The sequence below is a fragment of the Miscanthus floridulus genome, chromosome 8 (genome assembly GCF_019320115.1).
Source record: "Miscanthus floridulus cultivar M001 chromosome 8, ASM1932011v1, whole genome shotgun sequence".
Lineage (NCBI taxonomy): Eukaryota > Viridiplantae > Streptophyta > Magnoliopsida > Poales > Poaceae > Miscanthus > Miscanthus floridulus.
Genome location: NC_089587.1, coordinates 58,150,542 through 58,174,542, shown reverse-complemented (window position 1 = coordinate 58,174,542; position 24,001 = coordinate 58,150,542). Strand labels below are relative to the sequence as shown.

Here is a 24,001-nt window from a genome sequence, read left to right as displayed (position 1 = left end):
GCAGCTGAAAACGAAACGAAATGTCCACGCCATGTCCCTGTCACCACTGTTTTTGGACTCTTCTCGTCGGCTTCGAATCGCTGCTGGGATGAGATGTGTCGGTGTTTCGGCTAGTAAATTTATTATATGTTAGGTCTCGACGGTGCACTAAAGGATACTGAGGTTTATACTGGTTCGGGCTGAAACGATGTCCAGTTTGCTGCTGCTGCTCGTGTTATTAATATCTAAAATGGTTTGTAGTAGGGGGTACAACACAGTCGAGAGAGGGACGAGTCTCAAGTCTCTGATGGAATGATCGAAAAGGTTGCTGAGAGCTTGGTCGCTGCTCAGCTGTGTATGAAGTGTCGTGTGTGTTCAACTTATCCGTCAAGAGTCGGTCCCCCTTGTTGGAGAAAGCGTGTCCCCCTTTTATAGATGAAGGGGACGGCTTTACAAGTCAGATGAGAAGAGTGCGTATGCTACCGAGCCTTGTTGTCCATGCCTACCGAGCCTTGTTGCCCACACCGGCGGATACTAGATAATGGTAGGCGCCTACAACACTGTTTGTGTCAGGGTGGCTGCAGAGTACTGCTCCGTACATGGTATGGTCCCTGGTACAGTGGTTTTGACTTGTGAGCCTTGCCTTGCCTTTCTCCGCACGTCCTCTGATTTCTACCGAGCGGGCGTCCCCAGTCGGATGGCTCCAGTCAGCTCTGAGTGCGCCGGTCGGCAGAAGAGCGATGAGCAGGAGTTCCTACAAGTCCCGGTCGAAGGGACGCGGGGTCAGAGTCGGAAGTAGCGCTTTTGGGCCAGACCCTCCGATCGGAGAGGATGTCCAAAGGCGGCTAGAGGTCAAAGCGAGTGCTCCGATCGGAGTGGTGGGCCCAAAGGGTCGTCGAGCGGGCGCCGCTCCTTTCGAACCACGGTGCAGGTGACAGTACATCCGTCACTGCCAGCAGATACTCCCTCCCTCGTATTACTTGACTTCTATAATTTGTTTTATTATTACTACCTCCGTTTTCGTTTACTTGTCACCGAATTTTTACTGTAGCAAATTTGACCATACGTTTTTCCTGCAAAAGATTTTTAGATACATCAAGTTTTCACATATATGATTCTTTATTAAACATACTTCATTAGTATTATATACATTGAAGTATCTCAGATTTTTTTAGAAGAAAAAAATAGATGATCAAATTTACTATAGTAAAAAATTGCTGACCAAGTAAACACAAACGTAGGAAAGTACTGTTACTATCCGAACTCACCCAACGCTCCTATATAACATTCCATGTGACCCCATCCCAACCATGCAGACACTGCGCAGCTGAAAACGAAATGAAATGTCCACGCCATGTCCCTGTCACCACTGTTTTTGGACTCTTCTCGTCGGCTTCGAATTGCTGCTGGGGATGAGATGGCAAGGACGGCTCTAAAAAAAAATTGGTCCTTTGATGAGTCATGTCATCATTAGTGTCTCCTGTTTCAGTGTGCAGACCATAAAAAACGCTGCTTGGTTTCTCATTCTCTGACCGGGAATACGAAGATTGTGAAGCGCAAAACACAAGATAACAACAATTAACCGTGTAGTAGTACCAAAGACGAATTGGCAATGAAAACATTGCAACAAGACCAGCTATAACTTTCTCATGTCATGTGTCCAGTAGTAAGTAAAGTTTCTTCTATATCAAGGGATCCCCTGACTCTAGTTCAATAGGAAAATTACACTGATCTGTTCTGTAGTTCCGGCCTCTCCGTTATCCATCTGGCGACTCCATGATTCAGTGGAGCTATAGCCGTGTAACTTCTTCCTCGCTAGCCAAATCAATGCATGTCATTCAGTCCGACACCTGGAATATTGTTTACAAGTATCGCAGGATAAGTTCACTATGTAATGAACTAATGATCATGATGAATTCATGATACAAAACAGAAGCTACACGACGGAGACCAGACATATAGATTTAGCTACTTTCCATTCAGAATATATAGTCTACAGTATAATGCATACATTGAGCATTGAATCATCAAAAGAAGTTCTGGTGTAGTTCTCACATCTCAAAAAACAAAATGTTCTGGTGTAGTTCTCAATTTGCCTTACCAATGTACAGGAATTCATGTTCGAGTTCCAACTAGGTTAGAATGAGGAAATTTCCACAAATGATAATCTTTTAAGTTTTAACACAGATTGAATCAGAAGTTGAAATTTTAAAAGTTGCAACAAGTCCTACTATATCATACTGCTTTCCAGGATTTTTTTGGGGGGTGGCATGACCATTCTGCAGCTGTGGCATGACCATTCTGCAGCTCAAAGCTGATTGCAAACTCAAGAGAAAAAAAAAAACTGGCAGTTTGCAATATGCGCATCACATTAGCAGTAAACATCGGTAGCTCTTTCTCCTTTATTGCACACATTAGCAGTTCACATTGGTAGCCTTTTCTCCTTTATAGTTCTTGTTCTTACATGATCTAATGATATTTAATTATTTTCCTTTACGAACATGTGATTGCTTGAAATAGAAAGTGTGCACCACACTCTGTTCTGCAAATCCTTTCTATCCCTGACCCAGACTACAATGAGCTACACTAGTCCTAGAAAGATACACCTTTCACCTGCAGATACAAGAGTGGCAGAGTAATTTTATTACACAATCCTACTTATAGTAATGTTTTGAAAATGTGGACCAAGAAAATGGTGGTGAACTGGTGATACCACAAATTCACAAAACACTAATTCTGCAAGACTGCAACATATTCAGATTAACTGCCCTGTCGATTTCAGCAAGTAGCCAATGCAGCAGATAAGCTATTTCTTTCTATGTAGCTTCCAATCGTGAAGGGCTTTTTGTGGGGCCAATATATCATGAGCAGGATGATATATTGGAACAAAGCAAAATGCAGGTATATTGACTGTATTGGTTAACTATCTTGGCATAAACCTAACTAACTATCTTGGTAAGGTTAAAGAACATAGTCTCAGATCAGCTAAATGCAAACCGAGCATCATTATGGGGTATGGAACACTAATCTAAAATATCTTTAGAAGGTCCAGTAGATCTTAAATCTTTTAGGCCAATTTCGGGAAAAAAAAAACTTTTAGGCCAAGATAATATCTCATCTCAATAAATTGTACTCATATTATTTCTATGAATAGGCTATCCATCTGGTAAATTCACTGAAATTGCACCATGTCAATGTCCAAAAATGAACAGCGGGCGCTCCTAGAATATGCTATGCTGTAAAGAATTTAAATTCTTAAAAATGAAAAATGAACCTTTGGCAGATAACACAGAGCATCATTCTGAGGCTTCAGACTTCTAATAGCAGGCCTAGGGAGCCACCTAAGGGTGAGCTCTTAAATTTCACCTAAGTTCCTAATGAAACAAGACGTTGATACGTCATTGCATCATTGTTCATGACCCGGGAAAAGTTAACAGCTATCATGACCATCAATTTATTCATTTATTTATTATACACTCAAGCACATACTCTTTCTAATTAATCTGATCAACATCAACTAATAAAATGGTATCAAACTTGCATTGCTGGATCCAATGTTGGCTGAGACCACGATGATGCGATAAAAGATAATTAGGAACACAAAATACTTGTGTAGGAAGATCATATTGATAGCAAAAATGTTGACAGGCTAACCTTAGTTGTAACATCAATGTCATTAGGTTGATACTTTGATGTTAACTTGAAATGGTTTATGGACTAAATTTCCTTTTCTTTTTCTTTTGGCAAACTAGGGGTCTAAATTTGAATTCAGCACAGGGCCCATGAAAAGTCCGGGACAGCCCTGATTATGGGGTATGGAACACCAATCTAAAATATCTTTAGAAGGTCCAGTAGATTTTAAATCTTTTAAGCAAATATAATATCTCATCTCAATAAATGTATCCATATTATCTGTCGATAGGCTATACATCTGGTAAATTCACTGAAATTGCACCATGTCAACGTCCAAAAATGAATGAATGGCGGGTGTGCTACATTTCTGAGGTTTCAATGAAATTCAAATTCCAACTGCTTTGTTTCAAATTCCAATGAAATAAAAGTGGGGGGAAGCCCTACAGTTCTAAGGTTTCAGACTTCTAATAGCAAGCCTAGGCAGCCACCTAAGGGTGAACTCTTAAATTTCACCTAAGTTCCTAGTGAAACAAGACGTTGATACATCATTGCAACATTGTTCATGATGACTCGGGAAAAGTTAACAACTATCATGATCAACAATTAGCAACATATGGCTCCACTGATGTATCAGAATGAAGAGAAGAAAAGGTTGCAGAAACCTTACCCCTACCAAAATTCTCAGCAAAGGCGTCCGCCTATGATGCTGCCTCCGATGCCGTCTTGGTGCTCCTGAAGTCCCGCTTGAGCTCAGTGACCCTCTTCATGCACGCGGCCTTCGTCTTCCCGGGTACAGAAGCCGCCACCTTCTCCCACCTCATTGCAGTGTCCTTAGGGAACTCCTTGAGCGCGTTCAGCAAGGCCCGGTCATCCCCGGCGCTCCAAGCGGCGTCTGCACTCTCCGCGCCTCCAGCAGTGTCCCCAGTGTCAGCAGCCTCAGCCCTCGGATCGAGCGGCTTCCGCTTGCGTAGGAACTGCTCGAACGAGCTTCCCCCCGCCCCCGGGGCGCCCGACTTCGCCGCCCGGATGACACTCTCGGGCGTGCGGCGGCCGCCGAACACCGCGGCGATCTTCTCCCAGCGCTGGGGCTCACCCGCCGGGTGCTTCACCATCTGCCGCCGGAGGAGTTCCAGGTCCTGGTCGGTCCACTCGCCGGCGTCCTCCTCCCTCTCGCCGCCGTCCTCGACGGCTCCACCCGCAGCCGTCGCCTTCTGCAACGGATGCAGCGATGCGGCCGACTGGACGGAAGGAGTGACCGGATCTGAGGGCTTTGTGGGCGTCGGGGCCGGGTTCTGGCGACGGCCGCGGCGGGGGGCGGGCGTGGGTTCCGGGGTGGGTTCCGGGGCCGGTTCTGGAGCAGGAACGACGCGGCCTCGACCGACGGAGATGTCGCCGCCAGTGGCCCAGGAGGGCGCGAAGGGGGCGAGGAGCAGGGAGGAAGCGACCCATATGAGGAGGGAGGAGAGGATCTGGTAGGCCGGGGGGAGGTAGTACGCGGCGGCGAGAAGCGCGACTGCCGCGGCGGCGCAAGATGCGGCGTGCGGGAGGGAGAGGGGTGCTTTGGCGGTGGTGGAGGAGGAGAAGGAAGTGGAGTTGGCGCCGGAATGGACGACGCGGGCGCGGGACTGGGAGTCCCAGGGGTCGATGAAATCCATGGTCGCCGGCGCTCGGGTTCGTGGCTCGCCGGAGTCTCACGAAGCGAAAGCGACAAGTGAAGAAAGGGTAACTGGCCAGATCGGATGATGGGATCAGATGGTCTTCCCTTTGGAAAGAAAAAAATACAAAAATGATACTAGAAAAATTGACTTCTGGAGTATGATACTAGGGTGAATGACAAATGGGTCCATTTATATCTATGAATATGGGTCCAGTGTCAACTCTGCAAATGACCGATGTTTCGAGATCCATTTTTGCAAATCCTTTGGAAGAACCCCCAAACTGTTACTATTTCCTCTGTCCCAAATGATGTTTTTAACTTCTATTAGTTTTCGTTTTCAATCATTTGTCTTATTTATTTTTTTGTAAATTATAAATAAATATAAAGTATCTCTGATGATAAAATAAATCATAATAAAATAGATAATCTTTATAAAAAATTTAAATAAGACGAAAGGTCAAAAAACAATACTAAAGTAAAAAACGTCACTTATTTTGAGATAGTGGGAATACAATATTATTTTCAACCCAAAAGAGAAATATTTGACAAGGATTCGTGCTAATGCACCGGAGTTTGACTAACGCCGTCTGTGGCAATGTTTTTTTTTAATGGTTTAACCTAAGAAGCCATGGCAGCCACATTTATTAGGCAGCTTCACTCCTCTGATAAAACGGCTTCTCTCATCTATGGCTTCTCTCCTACAACCATTTGATAAGATAGTGGGTGGGTGTTCGGGCCGTTTAAAATTAGGCCCCGTTTAGATTGGAAGCCAAAAACCAAAAATTTTTAAGATTCTCCGTCACATTAAATCTTGCGGCACATGCATGGAGTACTAAATGTAAACGGAAAAAAAACTAATTACACAGTTAGCCGAGAAATCGTGAGACGAATCTTTTAAACCTAAATAGTCCATAATTGGACAATTTTTGCCAAATAAAACGAAAGTGCTACAGTAACTAAAAGCAAAAAAAAAAAAATCGAACTAAACGGGGCCTTACATATACGGTCATCCCACCACGAGAGTCGAGAAAATCCCGCAAAATACCTCACCAGAATCGATGATTGTTTCCACTGCTGCAGACACGACCACCACGAGATTGAACTAGCGCGTGTTTCCTGTACCACGGCCGCGGTGCCGATACTGCATCGTGCAGTGGCCATGCCGTGGTCCCAAACACGTGTTTGGCTGGACTTCACCTCAGAGAGGCTAAAACCGAAGCCCCTAAAAAGCCTTGGAAAAGAGGGCCCAACTCTTACAACAATGGACTCCTTGCTAGTAGATTAGAGCATTTGGCACATCTAAAATACTTCGTGTTGCCATATAAACAATTAAAAATAAAAGATATAATCATGGACGTTGCTTAGAGATTAGACGAACAACTATTTTTACTCTCTGTGTAACCAGAAACTTAGAAACAACATATCACTTTATCTTGGAATATCTCTTCTCTAGCCGTGTATAGAAGTGAACCCTGAAATCTAGTGCCAAGATCAGGAACGACAATCTTGGATTGCAGCCATCGTGAATAACGATGACAATGTAGCTCACACCCTACCGATTTTGGTCACCGGGACATTGTGGAAGCAGAGAAACAAGTGGATTTTCCGGCTCGGGCTTTGTTCGGATATAGTCAGATTCGCATCAATCTGGGCGTTGGGGTCGATTGAAGTGAATTTAGACTAAATTATCCATCTCAACACATGTGGATTGGGGCAACAACATTCAAACAAAGGCCTCAAGGAACGAGAAGTATTATTCGAAATTGTTGACGAAGCCATCCTGTGAGAAAGCAACGGAGTTAAAAAGATCTTAATCTTGTGATAGATAGACATCGAGTAAATAATAGCTATTGACCTATTAGCGATTTGTCTATTCCTTCCTTAGAGCATCTCTAAGAGTCTATCTACCTTACTAATTCACCGTCTTTTTTTTTGTTAAACCCACCCTAAAAAACGTCCTCCACTGAGGAGTCCCACATCCATCCACCCAGAAAAGTGTACACAAAAACGGCACTTTCAAAATAGACTGTCCAAATTTATTTGTAAGCATTCTCAAATCAAATGATCCAAATTGTGTGTCAACCTACTCGTCCCTCCCCTGTCCCCTCCCACGCCCGCGCCCAGCCCCGACGCCCACGTTCCCCCGGCCACGGTTCGATTCCTCAGACCTCAGGTTCTTGTTTTTTTTTTTTTTTTGCGCAGACACCACGCTCCGCCTAGCGGCCACCAAATGCGGCGTGCACCAGGCCGAGTGGAGCAGGAGGGCCTCGCGCCTGAGAACACAGGCGAGGATCCGCCGCCGCCGCCACCGCTAGCGAGCAAGCCGCGGGCGCACTGGCCCGGCCACCCTCCACCACCAGCACTTCCTCGATGGTGCTGCAAACCTTCTTGTATCACGGCCTGAAAAACACCAAGCAATCACATACAAGTTAACATTGTTTCACTCAGCTAAACGATTCCCTAGCAATGCAGCCTGCTGCTGGCCGTCTGGTCCTGGCTGGCTGGTGTGGGTTGCATGCTGGCCTGTTGCTGCTGGCTGGTCGGCTGCTGTTGCCTGGCTGATTCTGTTCATCGTCATCTGAGGCAAATAGGGAGCAACAACAAGGAGAGGCGGTGAGGGAAATACACAGGATGAGGAACCCCAAAGGCCAAAGTATATCCATTACCACAAGTCCACAAGGGTGGCTGGAAGAGGGTGCAACGTCGTCTTGCTTCAGGGATCGGTGACTTGCAGCGGCGGGACTGAGCAGATGCAGTGCCTTTTTTTTTTAATCGGATGTCTCCAAAGAGACATGCAGTGCCCTTTTGGCGTGCTGTTACAGCTGCAGACCATGTTCGTGGTGTGCTGCTGCTAGCCTGCTACATCACGCGCCGCCTTCTCCGATCTCAATCCCTAAGGGATGAGCGATGAACACAGCCTCCTTTACTGCATTCTTATCTGTTTGAAAGTACATATGCTATTGAGCCTGTTCGTTGGTTGGTTTCTAGGCTAATAAGCCCGGCTAGTGCTGGTTTGTTGTGAGAAGAAAACATTGTTGGCTGGCTGATAAGCCCTGGCTGAAACCAACAAGCGAACAAACTGATTGAAACTTGCTCCTCATTAACTGCTACTGCACTCTTATCTGTTTGAAAGTACATATGCCATTCTGTCCTAATGTTTCATAGTTTACTCGAATAACAGAGCACAAGTTACTCCTACAATTCTAGAATGCCATAACATCTGAACTTATCTCTCCTCCATGCTATCTGTTAAACAATTTTTGCCTGGTTTTTAGTTATCCATCTGTAATCATATTATTATGTTTTTGTAAATTTGCCATTATAAGGTACATTGCTGAGCTACAGAATGAAAGCACAACAGCCAAATAAAATGAGATTGATTCTCTGGGCTACAACGTATGGAAGACGGGCTGGTACGCTCCAAGCCACGCCGGTGTTTCTAGTGCACCTCAGCCCAAAGGGCTGAGCCGTGATTCATCGACAAGCTCAACAAACCACCAAACGTAATTTTAGGTCCTAATTTATGCTATAAACTAAATTTAAGACCAGTCAAGTAATTATAAGTAGTTTATTGTGCTGCCGAGCACAAGAACATCAAATAAAACAACATTTAAAACAAAGTGATATTTTCACACTAGCTCTACTTTATTAACAACATTACCTGCAACATCAAACACTGCCAATAACTTCTGCATGAAGATTTAGTGCATTACAGATTAGTAAGTCAAATTGTGGCACTGTCAGACTGCCACAATTACACAAATCTTACAATACACAGTTCATTTAGCAACCCCCTACTTCAACACTGGAAAAAAGAATAGACCTCATCAAATTTAACAGCAAACAAGAGTACGAGTCAAGCAGCAACTACTCAAAGGATGGGCATACACCTACCCCTGTTCCTTCACATTCAAAGGGATCAGCTATAATCATGGGCATGAGTAATATGCATAAAGTCGTGGTCACATCTTTTAGTAGTAAAATAAAACTGAGCACATCTTGGAGCCCTCTTCTCCAGCTGGAGCAGCTGATGCTGCTCTGCAAGAAATCTTTCACTCACATTGTACCTTTGACCCTGAAATGTCACGTTCAGTACAAAGAATGTTGCAAAGTTAACTTGTGACCTTATGCCTCGATAACAATTCAACACAACTGTCTTGAGACGGATGTCAAGGCATTTGACAAGATTACGATGTTTACGGCGCCATAAATTCTTGTCTCCACCCTGGTATGACTGAAAAGGGAAAAAAACAGTATACAAACACAACCAATTCAAGAAGAATTGACACAATATTAAACCAGATCCAAAGAATATATGAACACAATGAATTTACTAGTTTAGTATGTTTACCTGGATATACAACTTCCCCAAGCATGGGAAGCATCTCATTAAGTCAATAATCACATCCAGGCTAAGAGTAAAAATATAGACCGCTAAAATCTTGACAGTACACGCCGGCGTTGTCGAGTTAAAGACCCGGAATTCCTTTATGCTGCATGACTGCATGAAACATGTGTCAGCCCATCTATAAATGACTATATTTTCAAGTATTTTTCTGCACACAGAAAAGCAACTCAGAACCTGTAGGCAAGAGGTACCTCAATAATCATAGAGCCCAACGTGAGCCTGGAAGAGTAATCAGAAGAATTTAGGCAACCCAAGGTCTCCAGATTGGGTGCTGAAATAACTGACACTTGCAGTCGCATGCCCCTTTGTGTTGGTCGATGATACAGAATCCTTTTAAGACAAGGGGCATATCCTCGACGATGAATTTTTCTAAGAACGTCAGTGTCAGTTCATACCCAGCATTAGCACCCACCCCAATGCTTGTAAGGCTAGCTGAGTTGATCCTGACACAGCGGAAGCCAAAATGGTGCTGTTATGGATGGCGTTGGGGTTGTTGGGATCGAGAGGAGCGAGTCGAGGGAAGTGGCGGCGATGTGTGTGCTACAGTACCCGCAGTACTACAGTATCCACAGGTACTGTTCACATGACGGTGGCGGCGGCTAGGCCTGTAAGGGCGCTGGGGGAGGTCGGCCGCAGGGCTTCGCCCACGGCCGGCAAGAGAGAAGGGATTTCCTTTTAATCTCTTGCTTGATTTAGATTGATACATCTCCTCTCATTATATAGAGAGGTCTGACTTGACCCCTAAGCAAGCGACTAATTAACCCTAATGGGCTAAGGCCTAATAGGCCCTTGACTCCTCTAACACTACACCCCACCTAGACATGCAGCTCGTCCTCGAGCTGCAATCTAACGATGACACTAACGATGCCTCCACTAGACACAAACCTAACACCTAAAAATAAGCCTTTTACATCTTGGCTTATTTTATTGACCTAAAGAAGACTACGACTCTTTATTTTTGACTCCTGAAGATACGGCGGGCACCCTCCGCTTGCTGGACCAGCACGTGTGTAGCCACCTGGATCCCATGGAGACCATCGGAACGAGAGGGGTGCACGGGTATGGCCACCTAGAATTGGTGGCAACAGCAACCAGCGAAGACGTGCTTGTGGCGGACGGTGGCGGAATGCGATGGCGCTAGGCAGTGCGTCCCCGCCGGTGACAAGGAGGGAAGCTGCTCCCATATCGCCGGTGCCGCAGAGTTGGAGTTCGCCGCCCACGGAAAAAACACCATGCTTGCGCCTGAAGACAACAGCAGGTTGGCGCGGTTGCTGGTGGCCGTCCGACCAGGCGAGGTCGACCGACCATGCTAGGTCGCGCTCCCCTATGCTAAGGTCGACCGCCGCCAAGGTCGCCTCGTGCATAGGTGAGCGCATCTTCTGCAGCCGCCGGCGCGCTAGGAGGCCACGCGCCGCAGCCTGTAGCCGCACCGCCGCAAACACCTTGCAGGCACTTGCCCGCGCAATCGCCTTCCTCTCCGTGAGCTGCAAGGCTGCTGCTGTAGGGACGACTGGACGCCGCCGCTTGAAGATGGGGTGTTGTCGTCCCTGCCGGCGCGCTAGGAGGCAATGCGCCACCGCCTGCAGCTGTGCCGCTGATGCCTGGATGCCATCCACGCCCCCGTAGAAGATGCCATCGCTGTCCTGCTGTGGCGGCACGGGGCTGGGGGTGGTGAACGACGGGATCAGTGAAGGAGAGGTGGAAAGCAGCGCGGGACTGCTGCTCTCCACGCCCGTGTTGTCCAGCGAGGACGACGCGGTGGAGAGCGTCGGCATCTGGCTGCCGCCGTGGAACAAGGGGCCGTCCACCCCGCCGTCGAGGACGCCCGGAGCCAGGGCACCGCTAGGCGCCATGACAACCCCGCTGGTCTGAGGCATGGCATAGGGGAAGATCGCCTGCGGCTGCCACGGCTGTGGAGGGAGAGGTGGTGGGATGATGGCGGCCAGGGTCGCCTGCATGGCCGCCATGGCCGCCTGCATGACCGTCATGCCGCGGGCGATCACAGCCACGTCGGCGGCCAAAGATTCCAACGTCAGGGGCGCTCTCGAGGATGCGAACGACAACCCCGACGCGGCCGACGGCGCTGGCGCTGATGGCAGGGGTGGACATGATCGAACCACATGATCGAACCAGAGATCTCTGATACCAGATTGTTATGAATGACGTTGGGGTTGTTGGGATCGAGAGGAGCGAGTTGAGGGAAGTGGCGGCGATGTGCGTGCTACAGTACCCGCAGCGCTACAGTACCCCACGGCGCTACAGTACCCGTGGGTACTGTCCACATGGTGGCGGCGGCTAGGGCTGCAAGGGCGCTGGGGGAGGCCGGCCGTGGGGCTTCGCCCACGGCCGGCAAGAGAGAAGGGATTTCCTTCTAATCTCTTGCTTGATTCTAGATTGATACATCTCCTCTCATTATATAGAGAGGTCTGACTTGGCCCCTAAGCAAGCGACTAATTAACCCTAATGGGCTAAGGCCCAATAGGCCCTTGACTCCTCTAACAGGTGCGAAGGGCATCCCCAATGGCCTTTACAAGTCGCTGGCTCAAATCAAATAAAATATGAAATAAATCTAAAGTATCATGAGAGGATAGCAAAAGGAAGGGAAGAGCAATAACATCGGAGATAGTGCGATCTAAGCGATTGAGGACTCGCTAGCGCTTTCTTTTTTTGCATTCTCTCTCTTCAACAATGAATAAAATACGCTTCTAGCTAGCGATTTGCTCTCCCGTTGGACATGCCCTAAGCAGCAAGGGCTCGAGGATGGGAGAGCCAGCAATAATGTTATGCGGGGAATCCTCTGAAATGCTGATCCATTGAGGTGCGAGCTTCTTGAGCTTGGGGAACCGAAGCGCCTGGGCGACATCGTCAGAGAGGTGGCATTGGCTGAGAGTGGCGACGCAAAGGCACGACGATAACCGGAAGGCAGATGCCGGCGGATTTGGCGGTTGCAACACCTACGGCCCCCAAATGAAACGGATCGAGCAGTCAATCTCTTGGAGGTTGTCGAGGGCGGGGGATCGGAGCCATGCATCCAGAGTGGTGGGGTGGTCTTGTAGTCGTTGTGCGGGGAAGCAAAAGCGGCGGCCGAGGCCCCGGTGTACGGAGAGGATGCGGGATACGACATCGATGGTGCGAAGGTCACCGCCATCGAGGTTGAGAGGGGCGGAGCGCCAGAGATGGCGCCACCGGGTGGCGAGGATTTGGGTGTGGGCGGCATCCCTGGTGGGGAGGAGAGAGATGACCTCACCCAGAATGGCATCCAGGAGGAGGCTGATTCGGTCGATCCCATCTCCTTCCTCTCCGCCGGCTCCAGGCGACGGATCTTAGATGTAGGGTTCGTCTCCTCCGGCTCCAGGGGGACTGGAATCGGGCGCAATCATCGCTGGTAGCGGCGAGATGTTTACTCCACCCTCCTGTTCCACGCTCTCGGGTGCCTCTGGCTTCCTTCTCTTGGCACGGCGAGCCGCCGCCAGAGTCTCCATTGGCCGCACCTGATTGGCCGGTGGCCTGGTGGGTGACTGGGGGAAGGGGGAAGAGCACACGGCTGGCTCAAGACTCAAGAGCATCGCTCGCCGCCACGCTTCTCAACCCCACGAGGTTGGGTGCGTAGCGTGCACCGTGCAGCATCCAGGCCTCCCGTTTCCGGCCCATAGGCCCAACCCACCTATGTTAGGCTTCACCACCACATTTTTTCAGGAAAAGTCCACGTGACCTCCCTTAATTTGCGTGAAAATATGTTTTTCTTCTCTGAACTTCAAAACCGGGTAAAATATCTCCCTCAACTTTTAAAACTGTTCATCTTACCTCCCTGGCCGTGTTATAAGCAGTTTTAAAGACGGTTTTGTCTTTTTCTTTTTTATTTACTAGGTAGCGTGCCCGTGCGTTCCTACGGGATAACTAATAATTTATACTAAAAACACACGGATCGCACGATAAAATAACAATACTGTTAAATTAAATATCAACGTTAAAGTGACATTTAATCTAAAAATTAAAGTTTATGAATTTAACACAGTCACGAAGTGCGCTGCGTCGTAGGCTCACAAACTCTAGAGCTTCCAGAAATTGGGTTGAATCCAACCTAGAGCCACGGAACCCTGTATCTTTTCCTGGATGGGCTTCACTTCGGATGCGCCGGTAGCAATATCAACGATCTCCAGTCGATGGACCAAGTCGTATGGATCCCCATTGTCGGGTACCACAAAAAGGGGTCCCCTAAGCAACAATAGAAAAGATCACTTAGAACCCATCAAAATCAAAGCCAAGGAACAACTATTAGCTAAACACCAAACATGTCCCAGGTTTAGCTAATTTCCGCCTTGCTCAAAGCCTTGCGCGGAAGGCCTCGGACGGCCTACCAGTCTTCCGTCTTGCTCGAGGCCTCGCGCGAAAGGTCTCGGCCGAGGAACCAATTCTCCGTCTCGCCCGAGGCCCCGCGCGTACAGCCTCGGACGGGACGCCGATTCTCCACCTCGCTCAAGGCCGGCTCGACAAAACAACCCCGTCGCCTCTGCCTCGACCAACTTCTCGGACAAGACGTCGAGTCCGACCGGCGCGGTCGATCGTTCCTGCGATATCAACCGAACGACGGCTCGACACAGCGACGTGGCCGACTGAACGCCAGTCACATCGATGCCACGCCGTTCAGCACAGGACAGGGGTTACCGGGCACTACGCTCGATACTATGCCCACGACCGGTGCCCATACTGCACTGTGCTACCTAACCCCTGCTCCAGAAACAACGAGGCGTGCGGAGTCACGTCCAGGCTACTATAGCCTCAGAATCAGTGTACAGAACCAACTGCTCCTCCCACGCCTCGGTAGTCTACTTCAGGGTCTCGGCAACCTCGGGATTCGCGCCTGCCGAGCCCCCTACGATGGCTCGGCCTCGGTACCAACTGGGTCTTGGCTCTTCACGCAGCCAACGCACAGCAAGCAACACGTCGCCCGCCAGGCCCTGCGTCTAGCCAGCACTGGAGCTCCGACGTCGCACAAGTTCGGATGTGACCGGCACGTCGCTCCAGCGCTTCAAGGGCAGGACCACTCCATCAACCATACCGCCATAATAATAGGTTACAGGGCTTGGACATGCCGCCTCTGTTCGCATGGCGCCGCATAGCTAACACATGCATCACCCCTGTCCCCCTTCAACTATAAAAGGGGGGCGGACGAACTCATGAGGGGGATGAACACACACTCGACTTTCTATAACACGCATGCTTCTCCGCCGCCTGAGATCAACATCTCAAGCAATCCACGCTGCTCCGCGCAGAGACCTGGGACTAGCTCCCTCTCTCGCCCTGCTTGTAACCCCCTACTATGAGCATTTCGGTGCAAGGAATACAAGGTCGATCTTCCAGACTGGACGTAGGGCACTCATTGCCCGAACCAGCATAAATCTTGTGTCTCTTTGCATCACCATCCGGGATTAGGGGCACGCAGCACATTTTTACTAGTTGGTTGAGGGCCTGCCGGTCCAAAACATCGACAGTTGGCGCGCTAGGTAGGGGCTTCATGTGTGTCAGCTTCATCTCCCTAACAAGTTCTGGATGGCAGATCACGTACGACCACTGCGTCTCGGCACGGTGATCTGGTTCGGGAGCCTAGAGTTCATGTCCCTAGGATGTGAGTATGATATGGTACTTCTCACGCCCCGAGCCCCACCGACCGATGACGACGTCACGCACCCGCAGCCCAGGCGCAGGTGGTGCCCAGGCGGCCGCTCTCGTCGCGCTCGCCAGGCACGATGCGAGCGGGGCCACCCCGACACCACGCGAACTCAGGGTGACACACCGTTCTCCATCGGTATCCCACGACCAGCTGTTGGCACTAGGTCCCTGGTTGGGGACCTATCTAGCCTGAGCTTGGACAAGGGAAAGACACTGGTGGCGCATGACGACGCTCCATCGTCAAGCTCTGTCCCGCCACCTCCTGAGGAGTCGGCTTCGGCGGAGCAAAGCCTGGCGATGGCACCATCCCCGTACCCCTTCGAGTTGAGGAATGCCGCCGCCACCTACGCTTCCACCTATGCTTCTGCTCATGCTGAGCCCTCAGGACGCCACCGACGCTTTACCCTCGACTTCGGCACCATGACTCCGACTCACACCCATGCTGACTCCTCGGAGGAGGACGAGGTGTGGGCTGGAGCGGACTTCTTTGGACTTCGCGACCCTGAAGCTATGCGCCGCTTCCTGGCCATGAGCGACTACTGCTTCGGCTACTCTGACTCTGACGGCGAAAGCACTTATGATCCCACTCGTGAGTGCTTCCACGTCGGACTCGGAATGCCAAGCACGGGCGATGAGGACGAGGGGGCAGGCAACCGTTCCCCGCTTCGCTAGGGAGCAAGCGATGCCACACCTTCGCGCATTGTCCTACCAGCCACGTAGAACGAGGGCCCTGCCCCCGAACAACTTCGACGCTCGGACCTGGAACAGCTCCGAGAGCTTTAGGCCAAGGTCGAACAAGACCGACTCCTTCTACAGCAGCTCCGAGATACTCTCGAGTAGGAGCAGCAAGGCCGCAGTAATGGTGGAGGAGCCCGGCGGAGGGCCCGCGATGTCCATCACCGCATCAACGACGACGAAGGGGGCGAGCATCCCCCAATCTTCAATCGCGCTAGCTAGAACATTACGGCCGCGGCAATGCTAGTCCGAACGATGCCTGAGCCCTCTACTACGGAGGGGCGATGGGTCCGCGGTGAGCTCTGGGATCTCCTCAAAACCACCACGGTGCAGCAGGCCAAGAGTTCTGCCTCTAGACGGCGCGGGGGCGCTTCAGAACTTCCCACAGCGCCGCCTCGGCAGGACAGGGGGGCCTCAGTCCGTCCTAAGCCCGCTCAGGTGTTGACAGCCAATAGGGTTCCTTCGGTCCACAGCCGCCTCGACAACCGATGCGAGGCGCAAGACGACCACGAGGTGGTCAGCCGACGACGGCGCCACGATAGTGAAGGGCCTGCCCGGGGCTACCATCCGCACCGGGGCAGCCGCTACGACAGTGAGGAGGACCGCAGTCCTTCTCCCGAGCTGCCTGGCCCATGAGTTTTTAGCAGAGCTATCCGCGTTGCTCATTTCCTGGCCCGGTTTCGGCAACCGACCAACCTCATGAAGTATAGCGGCGAGACCAACCCCGAACTTTGGCTTGCCGATTACTGCCTGGCTTGTCAGCTAGGCGGTGCGGATGTTGACATGCTCATCATCCGCAATCTCCCGTTGTTCCTATCAGACTCGACGTGAGCCTGGCTTGAACATCTCCCTCCCTCACAGATCCACGACTGGCGCGACTTGGTGAGGGTCTTCGTCAGGAATTTTCAGGGCACATACGTGCACCCTGGGAACTCCTAGGACCTCAAGAGTTGTCGCCAGGCGCTAGATGAGTCTCTCCGAGACTTCATCCGGCGTTTCTCCAAGAAATGCACTGAGTTGTCGAGCGTCGACGACTCGGAAATCATCCAAGCCTTCCTCTCTGGTACCACCTGCCGAGACCTGGTCTGAGAGTTGGGTCAGAACGTGCCAACCTCGGCGGCCGCACTACTCGACATCACCACCAACTTCGTCTCGGGCGAAGAGGCCGTTGGGGCCATCTTCCCCGACGACGACGCCAAGGGGAAGCGGATGGACGAGACCCCCGGGGCCTCGACTCCCCACCTCCCCAAGAAAAAGAAGAAGGGTCGCCAGGGGAAGCAGGAAGTCCTCGAGGCCAGCCTAGTCGTGACCGTAGAGTGCAAAAACCCCAGAGGCCCCGGGCTCTTCGACGACATGCTCAAGAAACCTTGCCCTTACCATCAGGGCCTGGTAAAGCATGCCCTCGAAGAATGCACCATGCTGCAGCGTTACTATGCCAAGCTCAGGCTCCCCGATGATAATGCCAAGAGGAGGGACGCCGACGATAAGGACGACGGATTGCCCGAGGTGCGCAACGCCTTCATGATATTCGGTGGGCCTTCAGCGTGCCTCACGGCACGCCAGCGGAAGAGAGAACACCGAGGTCTTCTCGATGAAGGTGGCCGCTCCCCGGTACCTCAACTGGTCTTGAGAGGCAATCACCTTTGACCGGGACGACCATCCCGATTACGTCCCGAACCCTGGGCAGTACCCACTTGTCGTCGACCCCATTATCGGTAACACCCGGCTCACTAAGGTATTGATGGACGGAGGCAGCGGCCTCAACATCCTCTACGCCAATAGCCTGGAGCTTCTGGAGCTCGACCAGTCGCAGCTCCAGGGTGGTGCCACGCCTTTCCACGGCATTGTGCCGGGGAAACGTACGCGGCCCCTCGGGCGCATCGACTTGCCCGTCTGCTTCGGTACCCCCTCCAACTACTGTAAGGAGGTCCTCACCTTCGAGGTGGTTGGGTTCAAGGGAACCTACCACGCCGTCTTGGGGCGGCCATGCTACACCAAGTTCATGGCGGTCCCCAACTACACGTACCTCAAGCTCAAGATGCCGGGCCCCAACGACGTCATCACTGTCGAGTCCACGTACGAGCATGCATACGACTGCGATGTCGAGTGCATCGAGTACGCCGAGGCTATCGTAGAGGCCAAGACCCTCATCGTCAACCTCGACCAACTCGGTAGCGAGGTGCCCGACTCCAAGCGTCATGCCGAAACTTTTGAGCCCACGGAGGCTGTCAAACTCATCCCGGTCAACCCCACCTGCCCTGACGACCGGGCGCTGAGGATCAGTGCCACCCTCAACATCAAATAGGAAGCCGTGCTCGTCGACTTTCTCCGTGCGAACACCAACATGTTCGCATGGAGTCCCTCGGACATGCTGGGCATACCGAGGGAGGTCGCCGAGCACGCCTTAGACATCCGGGCTGGCTCTAGGCCGGTGAAGCAGCGCCTGTGCCGATTCGATGAGGAAAAGCGTAGAGCCATCGGCGAAGAGGTGCAGAAGCTTTTGGCAGCCGGATTCATCAAGGAAGTGTCCCATCCAGAGTGGTTAGCTAACCCTGTGTTAGTCAAAAAAGAAAAATGGGAAGTGGAGGATGTGTGTAGACTATACCGAATTGAACAAAGCCTGTCCGAAAGTCCCTTTCCCATTACCTCGGATCGACCAAATTGTTGACTCCACTGCGGGATGCGAAACCCTATCTTTCCTTGATGCGTATTCCGGTTACCATCAAATCAAGATGAAAGAGTCCAACCAGCTCGTGACTTCTTTTATCACACCATTCGGCATGTACTACTACGTGACTATGCCATTCGGCCTCAGAAACATGGGGGCCACATACCAGCGGTGCATGACCTAGGTCTTTGGCGAGCACATTGGGCGAACCGTCGAGGCCTATGTGGACGACATCGTGGTCAAGTTTAGAAAGGCCGGGGATCTCGTCGATGACCTGGAGATAGCCTTCAAATGCCTCAGAGAGAAGGGCATCAAGATCAACCCCGAGAAATGTGTGTTTGGGGTTCCCCGAGGCATGCTCTTGGGATTCATAGTATCGAAACGCGGCATCGAGGCCAACCCAGAGAAGGTCTTGGCCGTGACCAACATGGGATCGATCCGAGACCTTAAGGGAGTATAGAGGGTTATGGGATGCCTTGCAGCTCTGAGCCGCTTCATCTCGCGCCTTGGTGAAAAAGGCTTGCCTCTGTACCGCCTCTTGAGGAAATCAGACCGCTTTTCGTGGACTCCCGAGGCCGAAGAAGCCCTCGCCAAACTCAAGGCATTGCTGACCAATCCTCCCGTCCTGGTACCATCAGCCAAGGGCGAGGTTCTCTTACTTTACATCACCGCAACGACCTAAGTGGTCAGCGCGGCCGTAGTAGTCGAGAGGCAGGAAGAAGGGCATGCTCTACCCATCCAACGACCTGTCTACTTCATCAGCGAAGTACTCTCCGAGACCAAAACACGCTGCCCCCACATCCAGAAATTGATCTACGCCGTAGTCTTGGCTCGACGCAAGCTGCGTCACTACTTCGAATCCCACCCGGTAACCGTGGTGTTGTCTTTCCCGCTGGGGGAGATAGTCCATAACCGGGAGGCCTCGGGTAGGATAGCCAAGTGGGCCGTCGAACTCATGGGGGAGGCTCTGTCCTTTGTGCCTTGGAAAGCAATTAAGTCTCAGATCTAGGCCAATTTCGTGGTAGAGTGGACCGACACCCAACTGCCACCAGCCCAAGTCCAGGCGGAATGCTAGACCATGTACTTCGACGGGTCCCTGATGATGACCGAGGTGGGTGCAGGTCTGCTCTTCATCTCACCCCTCGGAGTACACATGTGCTGATGAGGACATGGCACCTTCAGATACGAACAATGATTATAAGGTGTGCTCGTTCCTATATTTGCATAGTGGCTTTGGTTATAATTCACTTGGTTCCACATGTACATGTCACTATTTGATTGTAGGTTCAAATGTGTTTCATAATGGAAGTTCATCAAAGTTGAACTTTTGGTTTGTCGGTAGCCCGATAGTGCCTCATTGGGAAGGCCATAACTCATCCATCCGGAGTGCGATCGAGGTCAATGAGCACTTGATGGAAAGCTTGTTTGATAAGCTTTCAAATAGATCTGGTCCCATCTCAATATCACGTCAGCAAGGCCTCCAAATCACCAATATATTCTATCGCTATTTCTGGCAGGAGCTACACTGTCGTCATGGGCTTGTTAGACATCCTTGGGACCTAGGCCCAAGTTGGAGCACACCCTAAGAAGATGGAGAACACCTAAGAGATGGCCTTGGACGTCCTCCTCCTTGGCCCTCACCTTAGGAGGCCAGCAAGGACGTCCAAGCCAAGCTAGAGGCCCAGTCCAATCCGAGTTCGAGTCTACCTCGGCCGTCAGGACCAGTCTGCAATAAAACGGACTCCCAGGACGCATCCGAACTCCGTTTTCGATGATCCACATATGTATGGAAAGCTAATTTGATAAGGAAGCCAATACAAGTGGTTTCACATCAAAACCTCTTCAGAATCAACGGGAATAGTCAAAACAAGTCAGCGTCCAGAATCTGCCAGGGTGCTGCGACACCTACTTTTGGTCCGTTGGACCGTGTATCGTGTTTGGGCCCATTAGGGGGCGCGTCCAGGGTAGGCGACGACCCTAAGACCTTTATAATCATACGCCGCTGCCGTCATTAGGTTTTGGGTTTTGTTTTAGATCAATCTGTCATTGAACAGTCGCCGTTATCGGTTTGCAAGACCCCAACTTCGAGTGCTTAATCATTCATCTGCAATTGTCACTTCAATTGAGTTGAGTTTTATCTTGTTCTTGCTTGTGTTCTTCGATTCGCAGTAGGGATTAGCCTTCTTGGCGAGGTCAACCGGATTGTGGCACGGTTGATAACCAGAGGAGACGTGGTGCTAAGGTTGCAGGGTTTGGGTCTTTGTGATCTGAAGCCGAATCGGTGTGTCGCTCTCCGAACAAATCGTTGTTTATCTTAAACCTGACGGAAGATCAGGACCCCCGTCTCCATTAAGTGGTAATCAGAGCTAAGGTATACCATCAGGTTCACTTTTATTCCCTAGTTTGAGAGTTTCGCATTCGTCCTATAGTCCAGTGCCGTACTTTTATTTCCTATCCTAGAACCTTCCGCGCCATAGCCTTTGCATATTTCAGTTTTAGATTCCGTTGTTGAGTTTGTGTCCTAGGTCAAAGTCTTGTTGCTGGTTTAGATTATGTTCTTTTCTAGTTTGTGTTGATCCCTCCACCCGCCGCTATTCCGTATCACCATCGGTTTGCATCTTGTGTCCACTAAAACCCTTATTCGAGCAGCTTCCTTAAAACAGTCATAACTTTTGCATCCGAACTCGAAACGGGGAAAATTTTATATCTACGGAGAACGCCAGAAAATTTTAGATCTATTTCATCTCAGCATGACTGGGTTTGCAAAAATTAGATTTGTGAAATTCGATTAGGAAAATTGAGTTTCTGGGCCCACAAGTTTTGGTATGCTTTTTAGAGCACAGTCTTAATTTTCTATAGGCCACATCTTTTATTCAATTGAGCTCAAATTTTTTGTGGTTTATTCTTGTGTGCTCCTTGCTGAGAAAAAAATATCAAAAGAGCAAAAGCAAGAAAAAAAGATTGGACAAAAAAAATAAAAGAAAAAAAATAGTAAAAGAGAATAGAAGATATCGAAAAGGAGCACATAAGGAATACTCAATAGCTCTATTGTTTGTGGTACCTTTTGCCTTGTTCATATCCGTTGATACCTTTAATACTTGTTTCCTTTCATCATTGTTTCCTCTCTTGTTTATCACAACTGGTGATAGGAACACGTATAGGCCAGCAACTAGGACAAGTGCTCTGGACATTTATTCAATATTGTTGTCTGTCACTGACTTGTGTGCCACATATATATATTTGTTTTTTTTCGTGCCTCCCAAGCTCCACATATATACTTCAGATCAGTACAGAAAAAAGGTCCTTGCAATCTCGGTACCACTACCTCATAGGTATCACGAACTAGCCGCCGGTTGTACCGCCACTGTTTGCGTTGGTAAGAACTTTGTAAGAGCTTGGTAAGACGCTTCCACTTGCTGTGAAAAGTGACACCACTGCAACCACATAGTCATTTGGTAGGGATAACTTTCACCGTTTGTTCTTTGTTTTTGTGTTTACAATGACAAGTTGTTCGTATCCACTGACTTATGATGGTATAGGTGCTGATGAGTACATGGAGTGGGAAATTACCATCGACAACATATTTGCTACTCGCTTTATGTGTCCAAGAAGGAAGGTAAAAAATGCAGCTAGTTCTGCTTTATCTTGGTGGGAGTCTTTAGATCCTTCTGATAAACCTCAAACTTGGAATGATATGAAACTTCTTATGCGAGAAACCTTTGTTAATCCACCTCCTATTTTGATTTCATATGATGAGGTGCACCATTTGGAGGAAGAATCTATTGTTATTCCTCTTGCTATGACTAACCTTCTGCAGGATAATATCCATAAGCGAGAGGATGACATGGAAGAAAATGAGGAGCTCACAACCTCATATGCAAATTCAGAACCATCACTTCACAATGCACCTATTACTCCTGCTGAGAACACAGGTAATGCCCATGGTGCTACACCCACGGAAGGTGAAAATTGTCTTAATGTACTAAATTTTTCCACAAACCATGCTATCATAGAGCAATTGTTAGTGGAACCCTCTCTTGATTTATGTTTGTCCCGTGATAATTTGCTTGATGTTCCTTGTGATAAAGATGAATTAGTTGATGATGCTTCAATTTTCCATGTTTTGGAACCAATTACTTTTGCTAAACATAAACGTTTGCTTCCTATTGCTACCGAAAAAAAGAAAAGAAATTATTGTATTCTTCAAATACTTTGGGTTATATTGAGTTTGATACTTTATATGCTCTTAGTAGTTTAGAAGAGAAACTTAAATGTGTTGAATTGCCATGGTTGTCTACTTGTACATATCATTTTATTGGAAAATATAATTGTAAAGGAGAGTATATGGTGCATCGTGTCTATATTTGTTCAACTCTGAAATCTCCTAATATTGCGCAAAAGTATGATCAACCAAAGGATTCCAATTGCTATAATCTTGTCATGTCGAGTTTCCCTAGTTTTGTTATAAAGAAACATGTTAAATTTTAAGAAGGGGAGCAATGTTGGCTACTACCAACAACGTTTCCTTCAGCTAATCCCAAACTGAGGACGGTTTGTTGTCAAGAAGGAGAGGATGATGAGGACATGGCACCTTCGGATACGAACAATGATTATAAGGTGTGCTCGTTCCTACATTTGCATAGTGGCTTTGGTTATAATTCACTTGGTTCCACATGTACATGTCACTATTTGATTGTAGGTTCAAATGTGTTTCATAATGGAAGTTCATCAAAGTTGAACTTTTGGTTCGTCGGTAGCCCGACAGTGCCTCATTGGGAAGGCCATAACTCATCCATTCGGAGTGCGATCGAGGTCAATGAGCACTTGATGGAAAGCTTGTTTGATAAGCTTTCAAATAGATCTGGTCCCATCTCAATATCACATCAGCAAGGCCTCCAAATTACCAATATATTCTATCGCTATTTCTGGCGGGAGCTACACTATCGTCATGGGCTTGTTAGACATCCTTGGGACCCAGGCCCAAATTGGAGCACGCCCCAAGAAGATGGAGAACACCTAAGAGATGGCCTTAGACGTCCTCCTCCTTGTCCCCCACCTTAGGAGGCCAGCAAGGACGTCCAAGCCAAGCCAGAGGCCCAGTCCAATCCGAGTTCGAGTCTGCCTCGGCCGTCAGGACCAGTCTGCAATAAAACGGACGCCTGGGATGCATCCAAACTCCGTTTTCGATGATCCACATATGTATGGAAAGCTAATTTGATAAGTAAGCCAATCCAAGTGGTTTCACATCAAA

General features: G+C 49.4%; 1 protein-coding gene and 2 pseudogenes across 2 annotated transcripts; all 3 read right to left on the bottom strand.

Moving 5' to 3' along the window:
* Positions 1-1,403: 1,403 nt before the first annotated feature.
* On the bottom strand, positions 1,404-5,363 carry LOC136472198 (transcription factor MAMYB-like). 2 transcript variants are annotated; one of them, XM_066469932.1, is made up of 2 exons: positions 4,286-5,363; positions 1,404-1,829 (listed from the first exon to the last, which is right to left on the bottom strand). In XM_066469932.1, exon 1 carries the CDS (start codon positions 5,265-5,267, stop codon positions 4,311-4,313), a length of 957 nt encoding a protein of 318 aa, XP_066326029.1. In that variant the 5' UTR covers positions 5,268-5,363; the 3' UTR covers positions 1,404-1,829; positions 4,286-4,310. The 2 variants fall into 2 exon arrangements, with proteins under 2 accessions (XP_066326029.1, XP_066326028.1); XM_066469931.1 differs by having other exon boundaries at positions 1,556-1,829; positions 4,280-5,363.
* Positions 5,364-9,136: 3,773 nt separating this feature from the next.
* Positions 9,137-13,159, bottom strand: LOC136475346 (FBD-associated F-box protein At1g66320-like; annotated as a pseudogene).
* Positions 10,558-11,665, bottom strand: LOC136475399 (uncharacterized; annotated as a pseudogene).
* Positions 13,160-24,001: the final 10,842 nt, after the last annotated feature.

Coding starts and splice junctions, on each gene's coding strand:
- LOC136472198 (XM_066469932.1), bottom strand. CDS start 5,267: ATGGATTTCATCGACCCCTGGGACTCCCAGTCCCGCGCCCGCGTCGTC.